This window comes from Aptenodytes patagonicus, chromosome 2 (genome assembly GCF_965638725.1).
Source record: "Aptenodytes patagonicus chromosome 2, bAptPat1.pri.cur, whole genome shotgun sequence".
Taxonomy (NCBI): Eukaryota; Metazoa; Chordata; class Aves; order Sphenisciformes; family Spheniscidae; genus Aptenodytes; species Aptenodytes patagonicus.
Window position 1 is genome coordinate 23,837,138 of NC_134950.1, and position 21,840 is coordinate 23,858,977.

Genomic DNA, 21,840 nt, shown 5'->3' on the forward strand with positions numbered 1-21,840 from the left:
TCAAATAACTTCAGGCCCCCCCCTTTTTTTTAAACGTTTTCCCCATTTACTTATACTCACAGACCCTTGGTGAACCATACTCCTGCCTGAATTTTTAGCTAGCTGATTTTGTGGTGTTATGGGGGCAGCACACACAGCAGCGTCACAAATAAAGCAGCCCTGCGAGGCAGTTTTCACAACTTTGTGGCGTTTCCTTTATTGAACAAAAACAGTCAACTGTTGTTAAAATTTTTGGATTTTTTTTCCCTCTAAACCAGAGACCTGATTCTCTTCATTAAAGCTGTTGCCTCCTCTCCTCTAGCTGTTGTTTTCCTGCCTCTCCACGGGCTAGCACCGCGTCCCTGTCTGTCCCGTTTCCGTGCCTCCCTCGCTGTTCGTTCCCGACTCGGCCAAGGCTGTGGACGTGCGAGGGGATGGGCTGAAGGCCCCGTTACCTCCCGCGAAGGCTGCTGCAGCCAGCAGTGGGTATGCCCGCTGCCCTCGCTCTCGTTGCCGAATTTATTTCCCCCCTGCTGCTGGAGACATTCTACACACCAAGGGGGGAAATGATTCAAAACACAAAAGCAGGGCTGTAAACAGCTTCCTTTCGGAGATGGAGGAGGCCGCGCCTCACCCAACCCGCCTCCGGGGAAGCAGCAGCCCTGTGAGGAGCGGTGTCCCCGCCGCCGGCCTCCTTCCCCCGGCCGGGGACGGCACCCTCGCCGCGGCCTACGGCGGGCGCCCCCCGGGGAGCGCTGGGCGGGCGGGCGGGCGGTGCCGCGCCTCCACCTCCGGCCTGGGTCAGCGCTTGCTGCGGAAGCGGCCCGGCCCCTCGGCTGTAGAGGAGCGTCTGAGGCGGCGTCCGGGGGCCTCCTCTCCGCTTCGGCCGCAATGGGAGCCCGGCCCCAGGGCGCCTGGCGGCGGCCTCCGCCCAGCAGGGGGCGCGCGCGGCCTCTCCGCCGCGCCTCTGCCTTCCCCGTTCGTTCGCTCGCTCGCCCGCCCGCCCTCTGCGTGCCGGGCCGCCGCCGAGTGGCAGGTACCGCGGAGGGAGAGGGGTGCGGTGTCAGTTTGTCCGTGGGGGGAGGGACGGTGTCGGTCGGTCTGTCGGGGAGGGGAGGACGCTGCCCGCCCGCCGGTGCGTGGCGGGCCCGGGCCCTGCCGAGCGCTACGCACCCGCCGCGGCGCGGAGCGGGGGGTGAGGAGCAGCGTCGGGTTTGGCAGCGGCACCCTCGTCGGAGCGGCGGCGGGGAGCGGACCGCAGCGGCCGCAGCGCTGCCTCCAGACCGCCGGTGAGGGCGTGCGGCGGCTCGGTTGGGAGCAGGGCCGGAGGGCGCCGCGGTACGGAACCGGGGGCAAGGCGGCACAGGGGAGGGCCCGGCGGTGACAGGCACCGCAGGCGGCGACAGAAGCGACATGGGGCCTGGGCGGTGCCCGGCCCGAGACCTGATGAGGTGGAGCTCAGTCGATGCTCTTTTGGTGGGAAGACGTTTGGTGGGAGAACGGCGAGTGCGCTGCCTGCCGTTATCACGGGAAGGGAGGGGAACGGACAGGAAAGCGGCTGCCTCCTGATGGGATGTTACCAGTGTGTAGCCCCTGTGGCGTGCTGCTTTAGAACGTACTTTTTAGGAGAAAACAATGAAGATAAGTGAAACTAAAAGGCAATACATATTTTTGCCAGAAGAGCTTTTTTTAACCTGTCCTCAAAACTGTCTTTGATAAAGTAATTACTGTTTTTAAGGGAAATGGAGTAGTTCTCTTTTTTCCTAGACAACACTAAAGTTTTTGATCAGCTGCTGCAATGGAAATTGTTATTGTGCTGAAAAGATGGGAATAACACCAGAATTGTAAAGAGGATGGGGAAGTAACTAGAGACAAACTATGGTGAGTAATATTGAAAAGAAAATCCATCAAATCTGAATATAAAAGATTATAAAATTAGTTCTTTGAAGATCCATCTTGAGTCCAATCTTATTAAATATTTAGTGAAGATCTTGATGTAACAATTAAAACTTTACTGTTTTAATTTGGTAGTGATGAAGAGTTGTGAGGCATCGGCACTGTAGAAGGCGGTTACAGTACTACACAGAAAGAATTGGGTGATCCTGAGAACTAGAGAATGAAATAAGTACAATAACAATTTAAAGAACAAGGGTTTGCAGTTGCAAACTTGTAAGCACACAATTTACAGAAGAAATTCTTCCAGTTGAAAGCAACACAAAACCAAAATACGTGTTAGGTAGTTAGAAGATAGGCAATGGTGGAAAAAGTGAATGCCAACCTGTGATGATCCAGAAGAAGTTGTTACTGTTACCGATGAACAAAACTCTAAAATACTTTGTATAATGTTAATTGTTCTCAGGTAAAAAGGTGAAGTGGAACAGATGCAGGAAGATGTGCCTAGGACAGGTAGGGAAATTAAGAGTCTGTTGAAAGAAGCATTTGGCTTCTTTGGTTTTGCAGAATAAAGGCCTTTTTTACTTTCTGTTGAATCATCAAGGTAAACACTGTGAAGGGAATAAACTGCGCTAAAGAATGATGTTGATACATGAATAATTTAACATAGATTTTAAGTGTAATAATATATGAAAATTTCTAACCGTCAGATGTTCAGGAGCAGCCTTCCCAAAGGTCAAGGAGGAGCAAAAGCCCAATACTGTTTAGATGGAATGTGACTGGTTTGTAAAAGTAATGCTTTTGCTTGCTGCAGCAGCGGACTAAGCTTAGTGGTATCTGTAGACTTTAGATCTGTTTTTCTTTTTTGTTTGTTTGTAAAATAGATTATTAACAAGAGCTTGTTAAATGTGTTTTTTAGAAGAAAAATATTTATAGTAATGTTTGTAGACTGAATAGTAGGATTGGTGACAATCAGAAAATGACACTGGCTAATTGCTCTCTTTGAGTTGAAGAGAAGGTATTGGAGAGTAAGCTGAGATGAGTCGAAGGCTGAAGTGTAATATGTGCATCTGCTGCTTTCTTACCATAGGAATCTTAGTTTGCCTCTGCAAGAGGGGACTATAAAAATCAGTTCTGATCTGCACTCAGTGATAGGTTTCCTCTCAGCAGGTTTTGGTATCCTTCATTTGGAGTTGCCTCATCAGCAAGAGTGAATGATTCCAAGTGGTGCCTTAAGTTGACTCTGTTATCCCAGCTCATATTCTTGTGCAGTTAATTTCTGAATACATGTGGCCTTGAAGTCCTCATCTGCAGCCCAGGACCTGAGATACTTGGTCATCCAAGGAGTGAACTACTAGTGGCTCTTCTAGGGATTTGGGTATGCTGGAATTTTGAGGGCTGTTTTCTTTTGATCAGTCTGTCAGTTGGTTGCTTCCCACATGATCTCAGTTGTGGATGCTTCACTTCCAGATGGGTCAGTTAACAAGCACATAAAATATTTCAGAGGACATTGGTTTATACACATTATGTGAAATACACGATCCCTGATGCATTCAGCTTTCTGTAGAGACCATTCACAGTATGCTGTTAGTGTAGAGGACAGGCTGACAGGCCTGTCTTGAGCGCATGGGCCTGTTCCACCAAATTTCAGTTGTTGGTGTTTACTGAGATTCTGCCATCACCTAAGTCAAGAGCACAAATACTGAAATGTTCAGATTTGTTGTGGTTTGTTTTACTACTTAAAGATGATACTAAATATGTGGAAAAAAGTTTTATCTCATGCAGTACCTCACTGAAACCATATCTATACTTATAAAACTTAGATTCTGGGCTTTAGTTCATGTATCAACACCACTTTTCCAAGTGGCATTTCTTTCTTTTACTCTGTGGATAAAATTTCAATTGACTAAGTGGAACAGAGCTGCTTAAATACCAGTTTTGTCACTCAGCAATTTTCTCACATCCAAGTAATACAGCTACATCAGCTGAATTTTACAACATAAAGGAATAAATCTTTTAATGTTCATTAATGGGGTTATATTCTCCAGCATGCTCAAGACCTCTTACACTGTCAGATCAGCATAATGGATGGTGACAGAGAAAGGGCAGCAGCCTGTTTCAGGGAAGGCTTCTGGTGTATGGGTTTCCCATGAATGGTGTAGAATGCTTGTCTGTCTTCTTCACCTTGATGTTTTTTTGTGCAGAGAAGCGTATGCCTGTCCTTGCTGTGTGTTAGTATGTTAAGGACTGGTTCTGCCTGTGTTTGGATACATTTTTAGAGGTTTGCTACATCTAAGGCTCCTCAGCTTTTACTAAAGTTTACCGAGTAGGATTGTAGATGCAGGTGATGTGATTTATACAGTCTACTTGGATTTTCAGGAAGCATTAAAAAAAAAAGTATCCTTCCAGAGGCTTTTGAGGAGACTGGGTGCTTATAGCATAAAACAGATTTCTTACATGCAGAAATAGTTGAGTTGAAGAATTAAAAAGAGGGCAGAAATAAATTTCCAAAAAAAGGAAGGGGGCACAAAGGTGGCACATGAGCTTCAGCGTATACAAAGGTAAGATGATATCTTGGGTAGAATAATCTAAACCTTGTTTACATGGTGCCAAACTCACAACTGATGGCCATCACTGAAGAAAAATGTCTTGGAGCCACCATTGACAGTTCTGTGAAAACCTCAGCTCAGTGTGCCGTGGCAGCCAGAAAGCCAGGAAAATGGTGACCGTCCTCGGGGAGGCTACTGAGAAGAAGACAGAGGGCACCATTTTGCTGCTCCAGCTTGGTGCACCCACATCTGGGGTAGTGTGTGTGTTTCTGGTCTCTGCATCTGAAGAAGGAAACAGCGGGTTAGAGAAAGGCAACCAAAAGGGCCAAGGGGATCAGCTTCCTTAGGAGGAAAGACTGGAAAGTCAGGATTGTTCATATTAGAGAGGAGATGGTTGGGGCATGATCAAGACTTATGAAACGAAGGCAGTGGATAAGGTGAGGGTTATTCGTCCAATCTTGCGGCAGTAGAATGGGGGTTGCTTGCTGGGGCTGCTGGGAGGGCCGCTTCAGATGGGTATAGGGAAGGATTTCAGTGTGGGTGATGGGCAGGAGCTGTGGAGGCAGAGAGTCTGGGCAGGTTCAGGAAGGGATTAGAAAAACTCATGGACAAGATGTCTGTTGAGGGGCTGCTAAAGGGACTAGTCAGTGAGGTCCCTGAGGTAACAGTAATGGCTGTTAGGGTGTGTTTGGGGAATGGGCTGTAGGAAGCAGCTGAGCTCATGTGCTCTCCCAAAGAAGGATCTCTGATTGCCACTGTTGAAAGCAGAGTGCTGGGTGGGCTGGATCGATCTGATCCAGGACAGCAGTTTTTGTGAATTTATAATCAATCTTTTCAGTGGAAGAATTTTAGTTCTGCAGGGTTCGTTTCTGGATTCTGAACTGTTAGCATTTCCATGAACAGCCTAGAAAAGGCAGTGAGCAACAAGGTGATAGTGTTTGCCGATGAGATGGGTAGTAAAGATAATGGTCAACTATGAAAAGCTGCAGAAGGGCCCTGTAAGACTGAGTAACGGGATAATATAACGTAATGGCACATGAATTCAGTGTAGGTAGAGTGATTCAGATATCCTAAAAAGAAATCCTAACTTCCCATATGAAATACTGGGCTCTCAGTAATGAGTGGTATTTGTTAGTTACGATGAATGGTTCCATGAAAATGTAACCACAATGCTCAGCAGCAGTCAAAAAGGTAAATCAGATAGTAAATATTATTGGGAAACAAGTTAAGAACAAACCAAAGAACTTTGTCATGTCGCTGTGTTAATCCATGGTTCACCTCAGACACCCTGTGTGGTATTGCTGTTCATTGTCTGGACGCCAGCTTTCATGCTGAATATCAGGTCTTTTACAGATAAGTTACTAGCATTTACTAAGTTATCTAAAGGTGAAAGTTTTCCCTGTACAAGTGATGTCTTTCATTTCTAGGCTGAGCAGGATCCATTGATGCAATTGGTAAACATCAGTTGAGCTACCTGACCATCAGGTTCAATAATTACAGTTTCAAATCCATTTCACATTTTTCCAACCATCTTCCGTTACATTTTTGGTCAATTCCAGCCTCTGTGCAGATCAGGAGCTTAAGGGTGGTCTCCCTGATTCTCCTCAGACTTGCCAGTTGTCCTTGGAACCTGTAAACTGCTAATTTACCCGCTTCAGTCCCTTAAGACACAGTGTTGGGCAGACAGTAATACTACAGGTTTGCCTACATGGAGAAATTTTTTGAGCCTAAGCATGGTGAAGTAACTATTCATGAAAAATAGCATATATATATATATATATATAAATTAAAAAAAAATCAGAAATACAACCTTAATAGTTTTACCATTTCATCTTACTATGTCACACAACGTGATCCAACGTGATACGATTAAGTATTTGAAGTCATGCTGTATTGATAGAAATTTAGAATATTTGAAAGAAGTGGATATATCAGTTAACTATTTGGCTTTGATAAACTGGTTTAATGATTTACTGTGTGAACATGAAAATTCTGAGCAGAAATATCTGTATCCAACAGTCATAGTAAGAGTCGCCTATCTGACAGCATTAGTTGTCTTATCATTGGTATTATTTGTTGATATAAAATAATAAACTCTAAGGAACAAGCAAAGCAAGATTTTATTTTAAGGGTAAAGTCAAACATACAGTTATATATAAATGACTTACAAATTTAGGACACATCTGCTTTTTAAAGTGACCTGCTTCTCTTCACTAGCCATTAAGCTGGATTTGATGTTGCATACATTACTAAGGCCATGTCATCAAGGTTACGTATGACTAAGAGCATATAAGCTATTCTATACATTATAAGCAATAGAGTAAGAAAATATGGACTGTATAATAATAAGCGGTTTAGTGGCAGGTTCTTGGTTCTTAGTTTGCTTTATTGCTGGAATAAAGCTGACTAAGTTCTGACTTCTGATGATTCCTGCTGGATGCAGAAACTTTTTCCCATTTTTAGTAAACTTGTCATCTCAGACTTCTTGTTTCTCTAGGTAAGGACTGGGCTTTTTTTGTGTGTTTGTGTGTGTGGTGTTTTGGTTTTAGTTTTCAGGTTTTTTTAAGAAACAGGCATAAACGCCTACTTTTTTTAAAGGAAACACCTTTGTCTTCAGAATTCAAGCCACATACTGAAGTCCTCATTTCATTAATACAGGATCAGAGCTTAAACGAGACTGCTGTTTATACCACAAGGGAATACCAGTTTGGATTTCAGAATGCTTTTTTACCAAGTTTTATAAAATCTTATTTTCAGGCCTTCCATCATTTTCTTCTCAGGAAAATAGAAACCACCACAAAACGTAGAAAAGGCGGTCTGTGTGCGAGTCCAGGGTTACCCACCACGCCGTTTGCTTCAGTCGGACAGGAATTTGTCAGCCCACGGGGTGGCGGTGTTCATCCAGGCACAAGTGCTGTACCCGCTTCGGCCAGCCGCCTTGCTGACGACCCCTTGTTGCTCAGTTACTGTTGTCTTCTTTTCCAGAAGACTGCTTCAAGGTCTGCAGCAAATTTAAACACAAACACTTCATTAGGAGTGGAACGAATTCTCTCCAGTCTGTTAAAAAACAAACAAAATAAACCAACAACAAAACAATATGCGATGACCTTTAATATTTTCTTGACCAACATACATTAGCACCCTACATGTTCCCAGCAGAAACAAAGAAGGAATTGAATAAAGGTTTGTAAAGAGGTTGATAATTATGACCGATGTAAGTGATTCAATAACTTTCTATAAAAGCAGATGTATTCAAACTGACCACAACGATCAGGGAAGTACTGCAGTTATTTACTGATTTATCTGAGCCAGTTGTGGGGAGTTCAAGTTACAGATGATTTGAAGAAAACTGTAAATTGCCTTTCTTCCTAAATAGTTCTTTGCAGAAGATGAAAAATGAGCAAGGTTCAAAAATACTTAAATGTATATTTGATAGAAGTTAAGTGCAGTGAAACATGTAATGCAACTGAATTACCAGTTAAGTGCAGTAAGGATAAAATGTTTGTGAATCTGCTTGTCAATAAAGGTGTTTTAAAAGAATGATCTCTTTCCTGTCGTTCCCTTATTTTGTGTACATTAATACACAAAGCTTGTACTGTATTATCTGGGGAAGCATTCTGCAACCCCAGACTGGCATTTGAGATCTTGTTTATTTTTTATCTTGTAATGCTGACATGCTGTACAGTGATGAGCAAAGCTCTCTGTTTCTCAATGCCATTGTCTGCTGATCCATAAAAAAGCAGCAATTCTGATTTTTTCATAAAGTACGTTGTAGCCTGTACGTGCAAAGCACTATGTATATGCAGTACACCAAAGTTTCTACTTACAGGATGGTCCTGACATCAAGAGAATATACCTGTATGTCTCATGTCTGCAGAAGGGAATGGGAATGACTGAAAACAAATGGTATAAATAATGTTCTTGTATCACCACTTACCCATGTGTCTGGCTAGAGACATGAAAGGAGAGGTCTTGTGAACCTGCTGTGATACCTTGAATCCAGGAACTGTTGAAAAAAATAACTAAAGTTAGGGAGGGAAAATGCTGCAAAATACAGCTGTGTGTAAAACAGACATGATGCTGTACTGAATCTGAGATGCTGTGTTTAGCAGCAGATCCATATTAGTGGAGCAATAAAACTCTGTTCCAGTTGGACTGAATAGGTAAAGGTTTTTAATAGAAGATACAGAGCTCTCAGTGGAACTTGATGTAGATAATGGGGTTCTTTCCTAAACAGAAATGACAATTGATCATGATTTTTTACTAAATCTAACGCTTATTCAGTTAAATGACTTCTCAGTAACTTACACATGAATATAAATGTGCATGAAAACTTGCCAAGGAATTTCACCCTCAGGCTACCTAGAAAGGGAAAGAGAATAATATTGTTGGGTTTATATTTCAGCATCTGATCAGTGTTCAGAGGATACGCAAGCAAGGTAATGTGGTTTTGTTTTGGTTTTTTAATTATTAAATTACACCTTTTTAAAAAATTTTATCTTGTATATCCAAAGAGAGCTTATGTTCACATAGTGTTTTTAAGGGAACGATCCCATTTGACCAGGAAACTTTGCCTTCAGAGATCATGGGCTTGCAGTTTAAGCAAAGTACTGGAATGTTTTTCATTCATTTAAAGACTGAAGAAGAGCTCTGCAAGCCACTGCCGCTGAAGTACTCTCAAAGTGCATTACAGAAAGAGGAAGCTGTTTGCCATGAGGGAGTTGGCAAACGTAGATTTTACAAGTTACGCATGTTGTGTGTTTTGCTGGCGCGGGGTTGGGGATGTTACTTCTTCTTGGTTTTGTTTTAGTTTCCATTTCTTGGTGGTGGCAGTTTCTCTAGTAATAGTCTTACTGATGCTTAGGTTCCAGATGTCAAAGTGTGTATTAATATGGAGAAGTCTCAAGTACTGAGCAATCTGATATTGTTCCATTGTGCTGACGTGTTGTTTTAAAATAGGGACAATTACTTCAGTTTTTCTGAATGTTCTTGGAAATATTGTAGTTTTGCAGAACTGTTATATCCTATGTAGCAGTGGCTGGGTGATTAATTACAACTTGTCAGATTCATTAATATTTTTGTAGTGGAGAGACCGGTCCCATTAGTGATACTGTCTCACAATCTAGCCGTTCTTTCCTTTTTCTGGAGCTGTTTGGTAGCTGTTGAACTTACTGAGAAGGCAGAGACAGCAGCATATATTTATTGTAAGATAAAACTGTCCACGGTTAGTGCAAATTTAGGACTAGTTTAAGAAGCGACAGAACTTGCGTCTAGCTCTATGCTTTGAATTATTCAAGGTCACTCCTGGCTTCTGCAGGTGTGAGTGTGTTATACAACAGATCAGTGTGTGACACTGAGCTACCATTGTACGCAGTACAGTGAGAGACAACTGACTTCTAATGAATAAAAGAAAATTATTCTTACAGAATCACTTAATATAAGCATACCTTTTGAAAACAGAACAGTTCAGTTAGATTTTCTTATCCTTTACTAGCCCACATGTCACTGAAGGAGTGGCTTACAGCATAATTTCTAAAATTATTAATAAAAGTACACTGTGCTCAGGCTATATCCGTGTTGTATAAATTTAGAGAAAATGTATTCTTATATTATGCCTTTCTAATGGGAAGCCTTCTTGCTTGGGAGGACATCTTTGAATTTACTTTCTTTCACAAAACTAATTTTCTATCAAAGTACCAAGTTATTAACAGCAAAACTTTTTTTTAAACAAAAGTATAATTTAAAAGATACATTTTCAGTAGATAGTGATGTATTTTTAGAAGCAGTCATTTACTGAACCAAATTAGATTTAACTCCAGTAGTAGTAATCTATAGGGATATTCAGAATGCTCATTTTGCAATACTTTTATGTCTTGTTACTAATGCAAGTCCGTTTGTCCTAATTTGTGCCTGTGACACTAATGCTTAATGGTAGGTGTGCCAGCTTTTTGGCAGATTCAGAGTTATCTGATTCACCTTTCAGAAGCAATTTAAAGAGAATGGCTAATGCTTCGGAATTTTATTTCTAAATCCACTGCATTAGATATTTATTACAGCAGTAAGCTTTTTGATACATACTGTGGATAGAAATGTAACCACGGCTTATTTAGTCAAAAATATCTAAGTTGACTATTGTAACTTTTTCCTGAGTTTTGTTAGGCAGGAAATTTTGCTAAATTGGGTTAAATTTGAGGCAAGAATGTATCATTTGGGGACTGGCATTTTAAAGATGGTGTATAGTTCAGCTTTGTATGCAGCTTGTATCTGGCATAGGTTAGGTAGCCATATGTGAAATCGAATTGTGTTTGCAGCAAAAGTCTTTTTAATCACAAAGATAAATCAAATCAGATGGTCCAGATTTTTTTTTGTGAATGCATTTGCTTAGTCCACAATCTTCAAGCACTGGGAATAAGGATTTGCTGGGTTTTTTTTTTCTTTCTTACTGTGAAATACTAAGGTTTCACTTTAGCCTTCTACACTTCAGCAATCAATTCTAAAAGATTCTAGTGATAATAAATTCTGAATCAGAATTACTTCCAGTTACACTTTCTGATAACTGCTAATCTTTGTGCTTCCTTTCCTGAGAAGATAAGGTGGTGATGGGGTTTTTTTCTGGTATTATTAGCTAATGTTTCATCAGAGTTGTATGTGAAGTGACGGGGAATTCTGTAAGGCTTTACCAAACATACATGTCTAGTATGAAAATATAAACATTAGCTTACATTTAACAGAGCATGCCATACTGTTTCTCAAATAGCATACGTCTCTTCCAGTATAATATTCTGTTGTTGATTTATGTTAGGCCTTGTTTTATTAAACAGGTTTAAACACTCAAATACTATTTTACAAGTGAACCACGATCTTTTTATCAAGTATGAGTAAGGTTTTGTGCTGTTGATAGGCTGTTACTATGGCTGATAATTGGAAGTTTTTAAATGATTTATGATCTTGCTTTAGGAAAGATTTAGTGCAGAATGTAAAGGTCACAATCACATAGTACAGAAACCAGGCCTGATATTTTTCTCAGCAAAGATTGGACTAGCAGACTTGAAGAAGAATTCTCATATCATTTATGATTTGGGGGGAAATAGGCAAGAAAATTGAAATTGCTGTCAGCTGGGAATCCTAGCTTTGCAGCATCCAGGGGTTTTGTAACATACTCATTAGAAATATGAGTAAGCACATTGTCCTTTCTTTTTGTGTAGGGTTATAAGAAAGCTGTTAGTGCCCTAAATGACACCAGTCTTGCATGAAATGTTTTTCAGTACATCAGTGAACTGGCCTTTTGCTATTGGAGATGATTGTGGAAAAGGCTGCTTGAGCCAGTGATATACCATCATGTGCTTAAAAACATACTTGCAGCCTAGGGGAATGTACTCTGCTTAAAATAATTCCTTATACAGATACCAGGACGTAGAAGTTATTCCTATCTCTTTCTCTTCTGTGTCCAAGAAAGAAAAAAATGTTGTGCATTCCTGCACTGGGAAACTAGACAGTGTTGATACATGTAGCAGAATTTGTCCAGATAGGAAATACAACCTAGTGAAGTTTAAATATGATTTATTAACCTCAGCAGCCCCAAATGCTACAGCTGTTAATCAGACCAGTGTGTAAACATTTTGAAATTACTTCTGTAGGTACTTTGATCTTGAATTTGATCTAAAACATGGGGGAAGAGCTATAAAATATAGACATTATAAACTCTCAAAAAAAGGAGAGGTTTTAAATCGAATTCTTTGGCTACTGGCCATGTTTCCATTCTCCCAGCTGAACGAGTACACTGGTGTGGAAGGATACCTTATATAGATGAGAAAATTTAAATCTGCCTATAGCAGTCGTAATAAGAGGTTCAGATAAGTTAATCAGAACACTGCTACATCATGAGCCCAAAATACAAAACCTGGGCAAGTGAAAGATACTGTTTCCAGGGAAGTTTCAGTTCAGTTTCCATTCAAAGCTTATCTAGTAAAATCACTTTTCCTTCCTGTCACTTGAACTGTGTCATGTCTGTATTGAGATTTCTTCTAAGGATTTTTACTGGTTTATATGATTTTTTTTTTCTTTTTTGCCTCCTCTCATTATTTGACTCATCCTTAAAATATTCTTCTGCAAAACTTAAATCATAGTTCATGAAATATTCTATATCAAGAAATCCATAGTGAAACAACATTTATCTTCCTCTTTTAGGTCCTGATACAGAACAGGACTTAATCCTTTATTTAGTATTAAGCCAGAGAAACTACATCTGTGCTTCTCCATACTGGGGTTCCAGTTGAACCCGCAATAGCTCTGTACTTGATTTTACCATTGTCCTCCTTGTACCCACTTCCAGTTTTCACTTTCAGGTGGGTAATTTCACATAATACACTCAGTTTTCCATGGTTTCTGTTGCTGTTCTTGTTTCTTCAGTAGTTTGTGTATCTATGGCACTATAAAAATAATGTTCTGCAAAGAGTATTGAAAAATATATTTCTTGTAGAATGAAGGAATTAGTATTTATAGTAATCAAGTTTTTTCAGCAACTGACTGTACTTTGTGCATCAAAGTTCAAATTCAGATGGTGGAAATCCCACTGGAGTAGCTTTGCTTATAGCTAGTAACAATTGCAGTTGGCATCACTATATCTGTTAACTGAATTGCTTATAGTTTCCTGATTTGTGAAAGGTGGTTCTTCTCCCTTTCAGTTCTGATCTACAATGTTTCGCCCTTTAATATCAGTACTACTGCATGTGATCCCTTACTAGGTGAAAGCTAACTGCCTGTCTTGCATTTGTGGCATTGATCTTATCAGTTTTCTGTAACAACAAAGCTTTGCTGCTGTTTCCAGAGGTGTGAGTAAGACTAAGAGGAGCTCTTTCCATATTACCAGAAGGGAGTGCGGTGCACAAAGTTAATATGTAGGACAGGAAGATTTCTGAGTTGGTTTATAAGCTAGTTTGCATTCTTGTTTGGGAACCTGAGCAGTCTACCGAATATTTGCATTGTGTTTATTTGCTTGGTTTCACCATCATTTCTTCCCACTTTTACTTGCAGGTTAGTCACCTACTCCAGAGAGCATCAGAACAATGTCCTACGTTTTTGTAAACGACTCTTCCCAGACAAATGTGCCGCTGCTGCAGGCTTGCATTGATGGAGATTTTAACTATTCCAAACGACTGTTAGAGAGCGGTTTCGACCCAAATATTCGTGACAGCCGAGGCCGAACTGGCCTTCACCTTGCTGCAGCCAGAGGAAACGTAGACATCTGTCAACTCTTGCATAAATTTGGTGCTGACCTACTAGCCACTGATTACCAAGGTAACACAGCCCTTCACCTGTGTGGGCATGTGGATACCATCCAGTTCCTAGTTTCTAATGGACTTAAAATTGATATTTGGTAAGTAATTTTTTTTTTCAGCATATATTTTATAATATATTAGTCTTCTGTCGCCAGAGCCTTGCACATAAATCTGCTGTTGCTGAAATGCTATATTTGGTGCAATTCAACTTTTTAAAGATATCGCTTAATAAAAACACAAAATAAGAAGGCAGGAAAACAATAAGAGGCCACTTCTGCTAGTCTGTGCAACAAGCAAAGCAAATGAAAATAGCAGCTGCTGGTGTGGGCTGCTGTATCTAATTCTGCCTCACTGATGACATTGCTATCCTGGTTTGGCCAGACAGCCAGGTGTGGGTGGTTGGCACCAAAGAAAAAAATCACATTTACTACTTTAAAAGAATGTTCTCCACCACAGTTCTATTGTTTTAATTGTTGTACTGTATAAGACAAAGAAAATACAGTATATGTGTGTGTCAGTTCATTTCCCATACTCCTTTGGTAACAATGCTTCCTTTCAGTGTTTTCCCCTTCCCTCTAAGTCTGTGACTCAGTCCTTCTTTTAAATATTGTATATTCTTTCCTTCTGGCTTCCAGCAGCTGTCAGATGCCAGTGCTCAGATGTAAGCTCTCAAGCTGCAAAATAACTAGCTGTTTCATTGCAGTAACTGAATTACTTTGTGGAACTTTCTGCATATTCACAACGCGGGCAAAAACCAGTAGTAACTTCAAAACCTTTGAGTTTTTTAATCTGTCCCTTTTTCACCTGTCCCTCATAATGTTTTCAACTCAGCAGAACTAGTTATTGGCAGACCAGATTCTTTATGGGTTGTGAGTTGGATTTTTTTTTTCTTCATTTCAAACAACTCTGGTGAAAATCCCTAGTCTGAAGGCAGCTCTGGTCCCGTTCAGTATTATTTTAATAGTAGCAGAGGGACCATCTGTATTTTATTTCATTTTTGCCTGACGTCCTAATACCCACATGGAAAAGGAACTATGAGGAACCAGATTGCACAATTCCTTCTTGAAATTAAACTTAATCTTGAATATTGCCATAAATCTACTGTTTATTTTTTGTTATAACACCCAGAGATTCCAATTAGATTAGAGTACTAGGAATTTTGATTTTATTTAGAGGAAAAAGAGTTGTGCAATTTCAAACCTAAATATACTGATTTTCTTCAGTAGCAAATTATGCTATAACTTGTATAGATAGGAATTTCTTACTGTCTGATATGACAGAAAATAGTTCTGAGGACTTACTAAATTGTAATGTGTTATGGTGGGTTGTCTTGTTACAAAATTTTTATGTTAAAAGTTTCTTTTCTTCTCATGTCCTTTTGTGGGGTTATTTTAGCAATCACCAAGGTGCAACACCGCTTGTTCTTGCAAAACGAAGGGGTGTGAATAAAGATGTGATTAGACTGCTGGAATCTTTAGAGGAGCAAGAGGTGAAAGGATTTAACAGAGGAGCTCACTCAAAGCTGGAAACAATGCAAACTGCTGAAAGTGAAAGGTATTTACAAAACAAAAATAATTACTAGGAGAAATAATGTTTATGGCTTTTAGATTTTTGTGATTGACTTGATTGTTTGTTCCTCAGAACAGATAATATCAAATTTGGCCTGGTATTATCAGAGCAAATCAAAATCAAATTTTAAATTCTGGAAATCTCTTTAAAAAGATCAAATGTAAGAAAAAAAGAAGAATTTCATGGTGGCTAAAGAGGTAGTTAAAGGAGAACTGAAGATTTCAGGAAGAATGCTGACAATTTCAGGGAGAGTATTCGGTTAGAGGGAAGTTACTAATGAATTCCTAAAGGTCTGGTTCTGGGACTGCACTTACTTATAATTTTCATAAATGGTACTGGCATAGAAAGTAGTAGCATGTTAGTGATACTAAGAAGTGAGATACAGGCAACCCAGAGGAAAATTGGGGTGGCATAGACAAAAACCTGGGATGACAAGGGAGAAGAAATTAGTAGGAATAAATCGTGATTCAGTAGCACAAAATGCAACCTCATTTACCTAAAGCTGTATGCCATAAAATGGAAGTTCTTCAGTGGAAAACGAGGGTACAGGAGAAAAGGCTTGATGTATTAGTCAGTTCCAGGAGTTGATGCTACCCTGAAAAAGGCAACCAAGTTCTACCATGTGCAAAATGAGATATTTCCACAACATAAAGAAAACTGCCGGTGCTGTTGTAAAAAGCAACGGTAACTTCTGCTGTGTAGCATGTTTTGTAATGCTGTTTAGCCCCGTTCAAAAAAGTTTAATTAGCCTTTAAGAAGTGTGGAGAAGCCTTATTTCAGCGCTCAAGGGAACAGAGCGTCTCCTTGCGAAAGGAGGCAACCAGAGCTCGTTTTAGCCTGGCAGAGTGAAGACTGAGAGGTGTGTGGTTGTTGACAAGAAATACTGGGTTTGAACAACATAAAATAACTGTTTAAGACAAAAGATGATGATGGCACAAGAGCCAAAGGATACAGATAAACCACAAATACTTTTTTGATTGAAAATTGGGAGTGGTTTTTTACAATGAGCTTCCAAGACAGCCTTCTTGTAGGATTTAGATGAGGCAAGAAGCCTTGCAAGTTTCAAAGGAAGCTAATTCTCTTGCAGAAATCATTGCCAGTAAACATGACAGAACATGGTACTGAGATTAATAATGCAAGAGATCTTTCCAGTACTGTTTTGTTTTGTTTTTATTTTTTAATTTATATTGGAAACAGGATGTCAACGTTGTTTGGAATACTTGCTCTTATACTGAATTTATTCATATTTGCAATTTTTGATATGGTCTAATAATGATCATGAACTGTGACTGCTAGAACATTATATCACAAAAGACAGGGAGTTTTGTCACATAATTGTTGTTCAGTTTGTGTCAAAATGTACACAGCCTGTACTGTAAATGAAAATTAAACTGTGTAGATGGAGTTGTTATCTAAGTTAAGTAAACAGAAAAGGTGAAACCAACAAAATTACAGAAATCATGCCAAATACTCCCAGTGAGCAGATTGGAAGTTCTTTCTTATACATCAGGTGACCCCACTCATCAGAGAGACTGTTTTAAGCCCTGAAATACAAAATTTAATATTATTCTCAAAATTACATGGGTATAAATTATAAGAATTTGTGCATATTACCTCTCTGACTTAACAATTTTATTGAAAGTTGCTTGTCACACAGAAATGCACTTATGCTGTTTTTGTTTAAACATATGGTCCAACAGCTCAGCCCCATTTAAATTCTGATTTTTTATTTGATAGTGTCCCTTTAACGAACATAGCTTCCTTTCTGTTATTTGACCTTCGTAAATGTTATATTGTTTGCTTTGGCAAGGAAGTCAGCAACTCTCCTTGGGGAGGGGCACAGAGACATAAACAGTGCACTACCCAGCTTGTTTGTGAACGTGTTTAAAATGTCTGAAATATATTATTTTTAAAATAACAAATAACAGATGCCTACAGCAGCAAAAGCAAGTGAGCTTGTGTGCTGTTTGCTTTGTAAATAAATAATGTCTTTTTAACAGTTGGCTTTTCAGACCTCCACAGTTTCACTCCTCCCTCTTAGTATTATTTTCACATTTTAGAGACGCTTAGATGAATGTCTTCTGTCCTCTCCCCCCCCGACTCTCTTACATTATGTATGAACCTGTGGAGAAATAATGGTTGCTCTTTCTAAAAACAGTCTCTGACTTAAGTTTTCTGCTCCTTATTACATACAGTCGCTGCTGCTCTGGAAGCAGAGGCCAAAGCTAGGTTCCCGAGTCAAATTTATTTTCTCTTGCTTTGCACTCCCCGTGAGGAGTGGCGCTGTGCTGTCAGGAGGCAGAGCTCGCTCTGTCCGTCTTTCAGCACAGTCTGTCCATCTACACAGCCCAGCATGACCTGTGAACTGTGCCCACAAGTGCAGCCAAATGTGAACTTCCATGTTGTGTTGGAAACAGAAGAGAACATCTGTCTGGGCTATGTGGCACAAACTCTTCTGTAGGATGCATTGCTGCATTACCGTTTCTTAGGCAGCTGTAATTCGTAATAAGAAAAAGTATCTTGAATAACATTGATTTTAATTGGGTTGTAATATAAAATAGCAAAAGTGTATGTTTTAATGAGCAAGCATGTGATCTTTCCACTTAAATTGCATTGCACCTTTATTTAACCTCTCTGTGGTTATGTATTAACTAGTTAGTACTTAATGAGTGAGTAGTTCTGTTCTACAGAACTGTCTTTTATTAAACCCTTTGTTTTGCTTGGGAAATCATAATAAGCAAGGAAGATGACTAAATCCTGCAGCTATGGGCAAGCAAAAATAGCTTTACAGCAAAGTAAATATTTAAAAAAACAAAAAAGACGATCTGTTTAATAGGCAATTTCTGAAATCTTCGCATGTGATGCTGCAATACTTCATCAAGCTATGGGAGTTCAGGCTAATTATTCTTAAGTGGCTGTACTGCCTAAGAAAAAATACCATGTGAATAGCGTGAAGTTCTTCTGTGGTATAATCTTAGAAGAGAGATTCATAAATGAGACCTTTTTCTGATAACAATCATTTGTCAATTGATTATTGTCACCAAGAACAATAGCATTTCTACAATTAGTTTTGACTTGGAAATTACTTTTCCCTGAAATGTTTTCTTTTATTATTGCCATAAGAGAAACTTAGGAATATGGTAGCTGAAAGCGATTAGAAGGGAGGAAAAAAATTGTTTTTTCTCTGCTTATCTTCTGCTATTGACATCATTGTGTATATAGTTTGTTTCACCATTTCCTTTCCGTGCTTGACAGAGCCTGATCCTGTAAACACCTCTGTATGTAGTTTCACTCAAGTGAGAATTAGTAGGACTGTGCAGATGGCTGAAATTTTACATAAGTGAAATCAAGTGGTGAGAAAGTTTTCCTATTCTTCATGAGGTTTTTCATATAGCAACAGAGAAAGTTTCCTGTTATAAACCAATTGTGAAACCAGCAAAATTGGGAGAACGATACAAGAAGCCATGCAGTATTTGAAACAACTTAGGTTGTTTCTAAAGGTGATTCGTTGTCAAGATGACTGCCTCATTCTAATTTTATATTTGTTTCTCATTTAAAAGTGAGAGTTCCAGTCTCTAAATTATAGTCTGACAATTTAAGAGGGCCTGATGGATTGGTAGTGAAATGTTAAAACATCAAAGCAGTTGCTGAATGCCGTATGGCAGAAAACACAGCAATGCCAACTTGTCTTGAAGATCAGAAAGTTTCTGAACTTGTTATCCAAATTTATTGTTTTCTGTGGTATTCTTATGCTAGAGAAGAGGCCTCTGTAACAAAGACATGCAGGAGAGTAGTAAAGATCACTACAGAGTTCAGAATCTAAATTATATTGGTTAAAGTTTCCATTTTATTCATCAGAGGTTATTTTTAAATCATAATTTGTGTTATTAACAAGAACTGTGCCCCTTGAGGTTTTAGCTTATGCTTCATTAGATTTTACTAAGCCATATTTAGTAGGAATTATGAGGACTGACTTTTGAAGGCTTCTAGGTGGCAAGCCTGCAAACTCAGTGCAGTTGTACAGACACAAAGATCATTCTCTTTACACAGGTTAATAAAACATCCTTTCAACTAAATTAAGTTTAGAGTTAGGAGTCTTTTCCTGATCTGCTTTGTCTTGATTTAGCAGAAGCAATGCTATAAATCTGCAGGTGGGTTTAGTTTTTAATTTAGAATGTTTTGGTTGCTCTTAGTAGGATTACTGTTGTACTTAAAGGTGCATTCTTTTGCTCTGATGTATTTTTAACTTTAATCCTTTGTAGTGCAATGGAAAGCCATTCCCTCCTTAATCCAAACCTACAGCAAGGTGAAGGAGTTCTTTCCAGTTTCCGCACGACATGGCAAGAGTTTGTGGAAGACCTGGGCTTCTGGAGGGTGCTGCTCCTCATCATTGTCATTGCTCTTCTGTCGCTTGGCATAGCATACTATGTTAGTGGGGTGCTTCCTTTTGTAGAAAACCAGCCTGAACTGGTGCACTGAAGCAAATGCAAAGAAGTGCACCGTGCTTTTCCTTGTTCTAGTCTTATTTTGAGCTTCTTGGAATTACTCTGTTGGTGCAGGCAGTGGCAGCTGTATATACTGTTTGCCTTTTGTACTTATTATTAACCCCTTTGAAAGAGGGATTGATTCATTTCAAGTAAAACACTAAATTCTAAAGCATTCCTAAAAGCTACCTCTGACTTATCTTGACTTGCAAGCAAGATGTGAAGATAATCCTCTCTGTTGATAAAATATTATGATTAGAAAAGGCCTTTCATAATATTAAATTCCTGGGCATGAAAAATATATCCTAGTACAGAACCAAATTTGATTTATTTTCCCTATGAAGAGAGGTAAATCTATTGTTGGATTTTTTTTGTGTGTGCTTCAGTTGAAAGTAAAATATTCTTTTAAAAGTCCTCCTCAAGAAATCTGAATAACATAACAACGCATTCTGATATATAGACAGTAATAAGCTGCAACTTCATCGTTCTTTTAATGCCTCCCCATAGTTTCATGTCTGCTAGTTTATAAAAAGAATAAGAAAAAGTTCAAGTTTTACTATGTCTTTAATGTATAGATCACTCTTTTATGAGGTTAATGTAGTGTTTCTTCCCCAGATGAATTTAATGTTGTCAATACCTGCCTGAAGTAAATTTTGTAGAACAAAGCTGTTTGTTGTGCTTTGGAAGTAAAGTTTCAGCCTTAGGCTGAAAATTTTGCCTTTTTGTTGAAATATTATTAAGTAAACCTTTCTTTGTAAGGGTGGTTAAAAAGTGATTTAGGTGTTCTGCTCTGTATATAATAATTCTGTAAGGTCATTGTCTTTGTGAAATATGTCATGAAGGATAACTTTTCTTCCTCCCACAAGGACCAGACTGAACCATATAATTGTATTGTTTTCATGTTTGTGGAGAGGACTTGATTGCATAGAATTCCTTTCTAGAATTGTTTTCCATTTCAGTTGTTTTCAGACAGCACTTACAGGCTTATGAATTATTTTCTGAGTATGCAGAATAAAAGTATTTAAAATGTTAATATTTAGGACCATTGTATGAAATGAAATCTTGACCCATTCTGTACTTAGCTGTGAAATCCTTTGTTTGTAAATAACCTAGGGATATGGATCAGCTAGATACTCTTTTACGAAGGCTAGAAAGGTACTACATAGTAAGTTGGAGGTTTTCAGAGAAAGCAGATTCTCTCCTCCCATGCTGATTAGACATCTAACTCTTTGTTGCCATTGCCTTGAAAATCCCAAACAAAATGAATTCTGCAAACCTAATGAATCAATTTTTTTTTTTTACTTAGCCACTCCTAAATTGTTGCTAAATAATATCAAACATTTATAAAATTATAAATTACAGTAAGTATTGATATAAGTAACCTACATCTCTCTGTTCTGCTACCATGCATATTTTTCTTTCTTGTTTATGGGTTTGAGTGAATAGGGTTGTTGTCTTTGTTTTGATGTGTGACATGGGCTTCACTGAGCTGGGCCCCATTCTAAATTGCGTCTGAATAATTCTTGATCTCATTTCTTAAGTTAAAGGTTAATGAAACGACACTTTTCTAGCAGCCACAATGCTGCAGAAAGGAAAGCCTCTTAAAAACAAAACAAAACAAAAAAACAGAGCATACCCCTCTTCTGAATATTTCAATTATTGTACGTGTGTTCATGAACAGAGAAATATAAACTCACAGTATACCTAAATTACATTTACTTCTCTAAATAAGTACATTTCTGTTAATAATACTCTGTATCTTGAATAACCATGTTGTCTTTCAGTATGTATTATCTGCATGATTTGTAATTGTATTCTCAGTATGGGTGAATGCCACAAATAAATATATGTAGTAAATATGTTTTGTTTTATTATTACATTAGGGCAGTGGTAATGATGCTACCCAATTTTACTGAATTTATTTGTTTGTTGTGCATTGATAATGAGCATTTCAGAAGTGGGGAGGTTCTCCCTCTGAGAAATGGCAACCACGCTGTTGGTATAAATGAGGTTTTAGAGCACAGTTTCTTGAGATTTGCCTGTTTTGTTTTCAGTATTGTTACTGAATCACAGTTGCTGTCTGTCTGT

At 39.0% G+C, this 21,840-nt stretch overlaps 1 protein-coding gene across 6 annotated transcripts; it reads left to right on the forward strand.

Annotated features, from left to right (window-relative positions):
* The first annotated feature begins 945 nt into the window (after window positions 1–945).
* On the forward strand, window positions 946–21,609 carry ANKRD46 (ankyrin repeat domain 46). Of its 6 annotated transcripts, none has more exons than XM_076329327.1 (6): window positions 946–1,015; window positions 1,747–1,860; window positions 2,339–2,385; window positions 13,455–13,797; window positions 15,095–15,253; window positions 19,531–21,609. In XM_076329327.1, the coding sequence occupies exons 4-6, from the start codon at window positions 13,487–13,489 to the stop codon at window positions 19,745–19,747; spliced, it is 687 nt and encodes a 228-aa protein (XP_076185442.1). In that variant the 5' UTR covers window positions 946–1,015; window positions 1,747–1,860; window positions 2,339–2,385; window positions 13,455–13,486; the 3' UTR covers window positions 19,748–21,609. The 6 variants fall into 6 exon arrangements, with proteins under 6 accessions (XP_076185442.1, XP_076185443.1, XP_076185441.1 ...); XM_076329329.1 differs by lacking the exon at window positions 946–1,015 and adding an exon at window positions 1,202–1,268; XM_076329328.1 differs by lacking the exon at window positions 2,339–2,385.
* Window positions 21,610–21,840: the final 231 nt, after the last annotated feature.